The following is a 9,950-nucleotide window of genomic DNA, read 5'->3' on the forward strand; positions in this document are numbered from 1 at the left end:
AAGTGGGGTGTCAGATGTGGCTTCAACCAAGTATTTTTATAGTTTTACCAATTTAAAGAGAAAAGATTGAAAGATTAAAGATTTTCACTGAGAGAAAAATTTGTACCGTTCATGAAAAAACACTCAAATACGGTACAACACGGTCAGTGCGACTAAATAACCAATAGAATTCAAAGAAATATTCCAGTGCAAAGTGAAACTAAACTATCTTTCGAAATACCAATGCAATCTTGGTGTGTTGATGCGGTTTTAGTCATGTTTCCAGTCTTGAATACAAAACAAAATCCTGTGTTGCGCAAGACAAGGACAACGCGTCCTGGCTAGTGTCCCCGTAACTCACGCCGCATCGTGACAGGCTGAGGCTGCAGCATCGCCCCGCTCCAGACAAACACACCCCATTATTATTGCAAATACTTAGGATGGATGGCCGAGTACCCGTACCGACCATCGGGACCTTATTTCAAAGTGCAGTGATTGGGTACTCATATGGACTCGGCCTTTGAGGCGTTGAGGTAAATGAAATGAAGTGAAATGCAATGAAATTAACAGCTGCGGCGTCGATTGTGGCGTTCAAACCGTTTGCTTTTTGCATCTGCTGTTCTTCTGCGTTTTATTTCCGACTCACCGGCATTCGCTGCCGCCCACAAGTCACGCAATTAACGCCGCGCTCAGTCGTTTCGATTTGTAATTGTTCGCCGCTTGCAGGCGGCGCTCTTGCCAGGCGACAGCGTGCCTCATCAAAAATGGATAAAAAAAAATAAAATAACTATGCAGACAGCTGTTGTACATAATTTGTTTTTCATTTAAGCATGAAGGCATTAACAGGCAATTAAACACAGCAGCAAAGGGGTTGTGAGAAATGACTACATCCACTAAATGCCTTAACCTATAATAGTCGCTCGGTAATCCCTCAAACTAATATCCTACGCTTTCACTTAATAAGAGTTGGGCCTTGAATAGACACTTCAGTGAGGAAAAAAAGTCACCAATACTACTCATAATAAACACCTCGCCCTTCATAAACGACTGTGACTCTTTTCAGTGAAAAACAAATGCGATAGTAGACGCTTTAACAACAATAAAATCCACAGACTCTTAATACATATTCTCCTTGAATTTTGACAACTAATATTGTGACTCGCATCTAAAAATGGATTGATATTTGCCACTAAGTCTCCAATTAGTCATTTACAATTTGACTTAGGAGCATTGAAATAGAAAATTGAACCCTCCTACACTGTGTCCAAACGTTTTCCTTTGAGGGTCACATACAAAAAAGTGGAAAGATGTAAGCGCCACATTCATGCCATTCATGCGCTGATAGGAACTCATGAAAGGTGTTCTGCGGGTATGTTAACAGGCATCTATTTTCCCCTCTCCTTTCATCTCGCATCTTTTCGCGGTTGCTCATCTTGCGCCACCTGTGCCCTTGCTCAATGCGCCGCTGTGTAACACTGCTCAACGCTTCCGTAGGTGCAGGTGTGCCTGTCGGCTGGCCCACCTGCGGGCACTCCTCACATTCTTCGTCCCCCTTGGGCCCCGTGTTCAATTTTACATTTAAATAATGCATCTTGGTATTTTATTTTCTTATTTTAATACATCTCACGGCATTATGAATTACTGTATTTTACTTTCCAGAATATCGCATGCATTTTTTTTCAGAAAATAAATGGATTTTGAAGTATTGTATTTATAAACGTAACAGAAAACGTCACCTCGCAAGCCATCAGTTGTTTCACACCTACTTACTGCCAGCCGAGGGCAGCAACGAGTGACCTATTCAAAATGAGCTTGGACAATGGCGATGTTTGTTACCAGAGAAGAAGAAGATGGTGCATTCAAGTACGATTAGAAATAATTCAGTTGAAATTGTTGGCGAATACATCATCCGTTCCATTGTTTATCTTTCCATACAATTTAAGAATAAACTTAAATGTGAATTAAAAAAAGGACTATTTTCTGTGAATATTTGTTTTTCGGGATACGTGTCTGTGTTAATAATTGTGACGTTAAACAGCCTTCCAATGAAAAGGAAATTCGATTTTTCGAGTTTCCAAAGGCAGCAGTGAGACGAGAGGAAAGCACCCTGGCAACGCTGTCACAAAAAAAAAACTGACAGCGTTTACCATTCTCTCCCCCTCACTGGATGATTCGCAGTTTTTGGGGTGAAATATGAATTTGAGTATTATACTAACGTGGCAAATGTTGTGTTAAGTGTCGTAGATGAGATATTAACGCGTTCGTCATGGCGTTCTTCAACGAGCCTAGCTAGCCTAGCGTTAGCCTAGCCTTTCTTCGTCGAGGCTCCACAGTGACGTTAGCATCTAGCTACTGAAGCGGGGCCGATCGATTATGGCGATTGTATCCGGCTCCCGTAGCGGGCCCTCGGCGGCGACGGCGGCCCCCGTCCCGTCCCCGTCGTCCGGCCAGTCGCAACCCATGATCGCAGTGTGGGAATGGCAAGACGACATGGGCCACTGGCGGCCTTACAGCGGCCAAGTGAGCGCCTACATCGAGCGCTGCCTGTCCCCGCGGGGCCATCGGGGCGGCGCACCCGGCACCGCCACCATCTGCCTTGGACAGTCGGACCCCGGCCTGGCGCCCTATCTCATCGATGTGGCCAGCCTGAAGCAGTTCAGACAGGACACCGGTGCGTTCTCCAAACATCTCAAAATGTCACACGCGTACATTATTTTGTGAAGGCCCCGCTAAGCAACTTAGCACGTTAGCCTTGTTTACGGACGCGCTTGTGTTGTCATCGGAATGTTGACATCGCCGCTCCGCCCGATTAACCGGATAAGCCAGACAGGAAGTGATATTTGTTTAGAAGCGTTGTTTTGACAAGATCCTCGTCCTTAGGTGTTGAGAGTATCGACTCGTACGTTTCTGCTGTTGAGTTTGTGTCCGTTAAAATTGCGAGAATTTAACGATCAAACTTAAAAAAAAAATGGGGGGCGGGACCATCGTGTCCGATGGGCTGTAAAAACGCGATTTGGTCAATACTGCATTTAAAAAATAATAATATTCAAGTAAGATGTTCAGCTTGTTTTGAAGCACTCTCGTTTCCAAAAGTCTCTCGTGTCCAAAAGTCATTTTTCCACTCTCATTTTCCCCCCAAATCTAAAGATTGTTCAGGTCAAAGGTTAACAGGTTTTAATTTGGCCACATTGCTTTTAATACTCAGGTTGTTTAACGCCACATATTATATTGCAAACCTTAATATATTGAAAGACAATTTTGAAATGTGATCGCTTTAGGAGAAAGGCATGAATGTGGCCAATAAAAAAAAAAAGTGTGTTTTTGACATGTGAAATTCATGATAGCAACAAGGGCCAAATCCAATAAAGCCATTATGAAAGTGCCTTCAGCTCTTCTATAATGCATTGGACGTTAACTGTATGTGCTTGAGCAAGTTTATGCACATGCACGCGCTTCAAGTCAGCAAAAGAAATTTGCAATGAAGTCTCGCTGCCGGGCGCGATGAAGCAAGCTTTTGACTTAGCGAGAACCAAGTGGAAAAAAAAAAGTTCTTGAAAGAAGATAAGTGCCGACCCGAACAAAGAGACGACCAGACAACTCAACCGGCCTCCTCTTCGAGCCTTTGCATTATCGATGCGAAAGAACAATGGTCATGGGTCCGGGTGAACGTCCGTGGCATGTTTGATGTTTTCCAGGGAAGACCCGGCCGGTGCGTCGCTCGCTGTTCGCCCAGTCGTCGGGCCTGGGCAGCGGCGTGTACTGGGAGTGGGCCAACGACGAGGGCGGCTGGACGCCATACGAGACGCGCACGTCCATCCTCCTGGAGCACAGCTACCAGGCCCGACAGGGCACGGCCGACCTGGGCCCGCACGGCCACAACTACATCGTGGACCTCACCTCCCTGGCCCAAGTCAACAAGTCGACGGGCTTCCGCCGTCAGGTGCGCCGCCAGTGCAACCTGCCCTACCCGCTGGCCTCCTTCGGGCCCCCGGCCATCCCCTCGGGGCCCTCGGCGCTCCCTTCCGCCGCCCCCCCTTCCTCCTCGTCCTCCTCTTCGGGGGGCCCGGCCTGCTCCTGCCAGCAGTGTCTTAGCCACGCGGCCAGCGGACCCATGCCCAGCCGTTCCCGCCATTCCTTCTCGTCGGGCGGCCTGAACCGGCCCGGCCTGCAGGGGGCGGGCAGGGCGCTGGCGGCGCACCCCGCCTCCGTCTACTCCCCGTACCCCCGCAGGCCCCTGTCCGTCGGAGGGATGTCTTGGGGCGCCCCCTGGCCTCCGCCGCCATCCGCCGGCCAACTCGCCGCTCCCCTTCTCGGCGGCTCCTCCGGTTCGAACGGCCTCAGGTTAGCGTCCACTCCGTTCTTCCGCTTGGCTTTTTTTTCAATGGTATCCCTGACTTCTGTGTTCGCTTGTTAGCGGAGGTGCGATGATTCGTCGACAGCAAATGGATGATTTTTGGTAGTTGAGTCGTTGGCCAAATGCTCAGAATCAACAGGGGTTATTGGTTAGTCCTCCACGAGAGCGGACTTTGTGTTGAATGGAAATAGGGCGGCCCCTTTGCCCCGTGTGGAGTTAGCGTGTTCTTCCCTCGCCCGTTTTTACCGCTTTCCTCCCACATTGGAAAATTTCTCACGGCAGGTCTATCGGACACTCTAAATCAAGGATCGCCGCAACCTTGAGACTGAGAGCTACGTCTTTAGTTTCCGGTAATCAGTTGAGGGTGTACCCAGCTGAACGCTCGCTGGGAGAGGCTCCGGCGTGCCTGACACCCTTCGAGGATTAGCGATTACTAAAGCGGATGGATGCCTGAACAGAAATAAAATACTTGAAAACATCTGCTGTTACTTTGGAAACCAAACATTTTTGCATAGGAGTCCAAACTATTTACTAAATCATAAAATACTTGCTTTTGCACTGTTTATTAGAAAAAAAGTCTTATTTTTAAATACAGTATAGAATAAAAATGACAATATTTCATTTTTTGAATTGTTTCACCATTCGTTTAGTTGACAAAATAAGCAAATTAATTGATCTAACATAATTATTTGTTTTGCTTTCCTTATTAGGTAACCTTTTCTAAAGACGGTTAAAAGACTGCAAGTTCATGCATTTAGAAACTCATATGAATTGCTTTTTACTTTGCTTATTGGACGTGTTTTTTTTTTTGTGCAGGACCAACCTAAAATGCCAAAACATTTGTATCATTTTAAATTTGATAATTGATTGTAGTTAATCGCAATATTGACAAGGAGGAACGCAGTCCAGTCCTAAATTTGATGATGGCAGGGGCTCAAGTAGTTTTGGAGGTTGTGTAAAATGTTTGAGAACTGCTGGACTAGTTAGTACATCGAGATTAGCAGTAACATAAAAAAAAAAAAAAAAGCTTCAATTGCTTGTTGTAAAGAGGGTTTAGCGCGTCTCATAATTTAGTGCGCTCATTAACCATCAAATAAATTGTGAGATATCCAAGCAATCGGCGGAATAGTCTGCGTTCCTGACAAGCCGGAAGAGGCTTTGCTTTAACGAGTACTCATTAACATGCTCGTCACTCACACTTGCTCTCGCCGGGCGCCGTGGTGGTGGTCCTCACAGGAAAGCCCCATGTCGTCCTTGGCGCGACACTTTTATTACCGCGGCTGAAGCCTTTTCTGCTCGTGTCCCCGGCCGGGTGCCAAGTCATCCTTTGTTTGTTATTTAACATGGTGGAAGTCCAAAACCTCCACAGGTAGCAAATCTGTTTGGGAAGAGAAGGAAACACTTTTTATTTATTTTTCTAAGTGCACAGATTTGCTGACCGAGTGTGTCTTTTTTTTTTCTTCTTCTTCTTCTTCCCCCACCCTCTGCCAGCGTTCCTTCCATCCCTGTTCAGCTCAACGGATCCACTAGCGTCAGCTCGGCCCTGGCAGGTAAAGCCCTCCAAACGCTTCCTGTCGACACGGGCTAGCTCCGCCGCCCTCCTCCAACACACTGCGCTCCGCTTGTTTTTTCTTTTTTCTAATGCTGGGTGATTTAAAATGCGTGTGCATCTACTCTCTCCTTGCTTGAGTCTTGTCAAGACCCCCCCCAACTCAAAGTTTAAGACTTAGCTCATCTGGAACAATTAATTTTTTAAAACTGCATAGAAACATACATATATTATTTAGTCCTAAAATACTTAAACGACATACAGACACGCTCGGGTTGTTGGAATACTGCACCAAAACAACATAATGTGACCTGATTGCGTTTACTGTTATCCCATACAGCGCTATTGACGAGAATTGTCGTCTTTTAAATAGTGATAACAAAAATAATTCATACAATTCTGGTCAAATACGTTTTTTGTTTTTATGGAGAGGAGCTGACACACTTGACTAATGCTTACCTAATATGAGCCAATCGAGCACTGTAATGCTAACTGTGACGGTTGAATGGCAGTGTTACCTACATGCAAGTCTAACTGAAGAACGGAAGTCAATCTTTCAATGGCAGCACCCGTATTTTCATAGACATAGCACACGAAATTCTGTCGGCCCTGAAAGGTGAGTGAAAATGCTAAATACACCGGCCCTCCCGACGTTTACTTTTTCCGATAACGTTTGGCACTGAAAGAGTTAGGCGTGCCCACCGGTGGCAAGTTGAAACGCAAAATCAATACTTTGATGGCATCAGAATGTGTTCCTTTTGCTTAACAGGAGATTGCCCCCTGGTGGCAGACATGCCACACTGGATTTTGCAAGGTTCAAAGCGTGAGAAAAAAGTAGACGCTTAGAGTCTGAAATTTTTGGTCATTAAGTCTACGTAGATGTATGTGTACCAAATAATGACGGCAGTGTGGGTCATATGCAATCGCCGTAAACGGATAGGCTACCTAAAGGTCAAAGAAAATGAAAATAATTGGCCGATAATTTTGGAGAAGACGGGTCGCAGCTCCATCTCATACGTTTTTATTTTTTTCATTTGTTCCTTCCTGCTCCCGCACCTCGCCTGCTTTGCCCCGCCCCGGTCGCTCCCCGCCCCGCCTCAAACTCCGCCCCCGCCCCGCTCCAGGCATGGCCTCCATTTTGATGTCGGCGGTCGGACTGGGCGTGCGCTTCACCGCCGCCGCCCCCCTCCCGCAGCCTCCGCCGCACCGGCACCTGGCGCCGCAGCAATTCTCGCTCCCGCCGCCGCCGCCGCGTCCCGTCCAGTTGCCCCCGGCCGTCCGGCCCAGCAAGCCCCCCGGCGGCGGCGGCAGCGGCAGCAGCGGCAGCGGCGGTTCGCTTAAGAGAGCCAAGAGGCAGCACAGGAGAGGTAGCTACCAAGCCACGCCACGCCGCCCTCGCTCGCACGAGCGACCCGTCCCTTGCGTCGCTCCTCATCTTTCCGTCTCCCATCCCCCGCGTTTTGTCTGGTGCTTCTGGTTGCCGTCCCACCCATCAGATTTGCACGCTCATCGGGCATGGTGAAACATCTTGTATTTCCTGCTTGTCTTAAGCGGCGGAAACAAAAACCTGATTGGGGACCACATAGAAAAAAAGTCCGTTGCAGCCATAGGCTTAGGACGTAGTGAATAACCATGGATTTTTTTTTTTTTCTTTTCCATCCTGCCTCATTTCTCATCTCTGAATGTGTTGAGCGCGCGCGCCAACTTCCTTTTCCTTGCTGCCAAAAGAAGGGAAAATTGTGTTTTTTGTTTCTCCAGCTTCCGCTCAGAGAGCCGAGGAAGTTATCCGGCGCTACATGGAGGTGGTACCCGGCGTCCCGGACGAGGTAACGCCCACTCCACGTCCTGCATTTGCTTTTTCTTTTTTTCTTTTGGCGACATCTCCCGTCCCGCCGCGTCCCCGCCAGGACTGCATCATCTGCATGGATCAGCTTTCCAACCCCTCCGGCTACGAGGCGCAGCCCGCGCCGGCCGCGGCGGAGGAGGCGGCTCAGGGCATCCCGCCGGACGCCGTGGGGAAGTTTGTCAAGTGCGGGCACACCCTGCACATGCTCTGCATGCTGGCCATGTACAACAATGGGACCAAGGTAGCAAACGTTAGCATTTGTATACCGCTCGCATGCTTCACAGAAAAATAGCCGTTACGCAATAGAAAAATACATGTATTATTATTATTGTTTTGAGTTAGAATAAGGATTGACTTTTGTTTTTTTTTATTTCAGGCACTTGTAAGGTTTTTGTTTTCAGTTTCAGACTAAGCTGTGCTCTGTACAAAACCTGTAAGCATTTGAAAGGTTTTTTTTGTTTCGGTGGTTGAATAGGATCCATTAGGTTTTCTGTTTTTTTTTTTTAAATAGCTTTGAATATTTATAGGCGCACCGCAATTTTTTTCCCCTGAGCGCGATCAAGTTGAAAAGCGTCTTTGATGTCCGCAGGACGGCAGCCTCCAGTGCCCCTCTTGTAAGACCATCTACGGCGAAAAGACGGGCACGCAGCCCAAAGGCAAGATGGAGATTTACAGCATCCCCCAAGCGCTGCCCGGACACCCGGACTGCGGCACCATCCAGATCATTTACAGCATCCCGCCCGGGATTCAGGTCGGGCCGCGCCTTTGGCCGGCAGGCGAAACGGGCGAGCGCTAACGTCCGCCCGCCGCTTTTGCCCGTGCGCCGCAGGGTCCCGAGCATCCCAACCCGGGACAGCCCTTCACCTGCCGGGGATTCCCCCGCTTCTGCTTCCTGCCCGACAGCGACAAAGGCAGGAAGGTACGCGACCGCCGCGGAGCAGCGTTTCATCTCCCCGCTCTGCTAACGTCATAATAACAAACTAGCATGTTACAATAATCTTAAAGTGCTACTTTCAACTCACGCCGCAGTAACGGCTTTCCAATTTCCATGGATAAAAATGGGAAAATCCGCCGCATTTAGCATTCTGGCCACCAGGGGACACTATTGCTCATTTCTTTTTTTTCTTTTAATTGGTGCGCATCATCTACAAATCCCTTATTGATTACAATTTGTCTCTGTCAATTTTTTTTCGTTTGCTGAAAGCTAATTGTTGCAACATAATTTTGGGAATTTTTCACATGCAAAGATCAAAAAAAAAATCTCTTATATCATCAGTTTTGGCTTACCCACCTGACAGAAAGTGCCATTCCACGACCAAGTCCTCAGCTTGTCCCGTCCGTCCGTCTTTCTTTGGTCTGCAGGTTCTGGAGCTGCTGAAGGTGGCGTGGATGCGCCGCCTGATCTTCACGGTGGGCACATCCAGCACCACCGGCGAGCCCGACACGGTGGTGTGGAACGGCATCCACCACAAGACGGAGATGATGTCCAACCTGTCGGGACACGGCTTCCCGGACCCCAACTACCTGGACAACGTCCTGTCGGAGCTGGCCTCTCAGGGCGTGACCGAGGACTGCCTGAAGGCCCCCGGCCGCAGCGGCTAAACGACCGGCCGCCGCCCACGGACGTCGGATCACCTGACCGGAAAGGAATCGGGATCAACGCCGCCGCGCGGGACCGGGATCGGGGATCGGGGATCGGGGATCGAGGATCGAGGATCGGAACCTGGCAACTCGCCTACTTTCAGAAGTCGTCGACGGAGGCCGCAAACGTGTGAAAGTGAACGCTCGCCTTCTGCTACCGTTCTGATGCAACTACGTTCCCGTATTTTTTTTTTTGTTTGTTGTTGTTGCTAATATATATATTCTTAATTTCTAGCTTAATCCACATTGTCTCCAGCCCCAGATTTCCTGCTCGGTTGCCATGACGGTACCAGCACTTCAAATCTCAATTAAGCACTTTAGTTGTGATGGCGCAGAGAACTCCGGTTTTAAAAACCATTCAAAAAAAATGTCGGGAAGAAGTTATGCATTTGAAAGCGTAGCAATGCCATGTTAATTACTTAGTGAGAAAAATGAATAAAACTGCGTAAAGACACTTTAACACTTGGTATCCTTTAGTGTTCTAATTGAATCCTGCACCGTCTCACAGCGGACTGGCCGTATGTTCTCTTTTGCTAAGCATTGTCTAATCTGAATAGCTCAACTAAGAGCACTCCGGGTGG

At 48.2% G+C, this 9,950-nt stretch overlaps 1 protein-coding gene across 2 annotated transcripts; it reads left to right on the forward strand.

Moving 5' to 3' along the window:
* Positions 1-2,064: 2,064 nt before the first annotated feature.
* dtx2 (deltex 2, E3 ubiquitin ligase) lies at positions 2,065-9,829 on the forward strand. Of its 2 annotated transcripts, XM_088440352.1 has the most exons (9): positions 2,065-2,650; positions 3,675-4,320; positions 5,825-5,883; positions 7,007-7,249; positions 7,641-7,708; positions 7,790-7,969; positions 8,318-8,479; positions 8,558-8,647; positions 9,091-9,829. In XM_088440352.1, the coding sequence occupies exons 1-9, from the start codon at positions 2,353-2,355 to the stop codon at positions 9,328-9,330; spliced, it is 1,986 nt and encodes a 661-aa protein (XP_088296478.1). In that variant the 5' UTR covers positions 2,065-2,352; the 3' UTR covers positions 9,331-9,829. The 2 variants fall into 2 exon arrangements, with proteins under 2 accessions (XP_088296478.1, XP_088296479.1); XM_088440353.1 differs by lacking the exon at positions 7,007-7,249.
* The last annotated feature ends 121 nt before the right edge of the window (positions 9,830-9,950 follow it).

Source organism: Hippichthys cyanospilos, chromosome 18 (assembly GCF_059441005.1).
Source record: "Hippichthys cyanospilos isolate Australia breed blue-spotted pipefish chromosome 18, RoL_Hcya_1.0, whole genome shotgun sequence".
Lineage (NCBI taxonomy): Eukaryota > Metazoa > Chordata > Actinopteri > Syngnathiformes > Syngnathidae > Hippichthys > Hippichthys cyanospilos.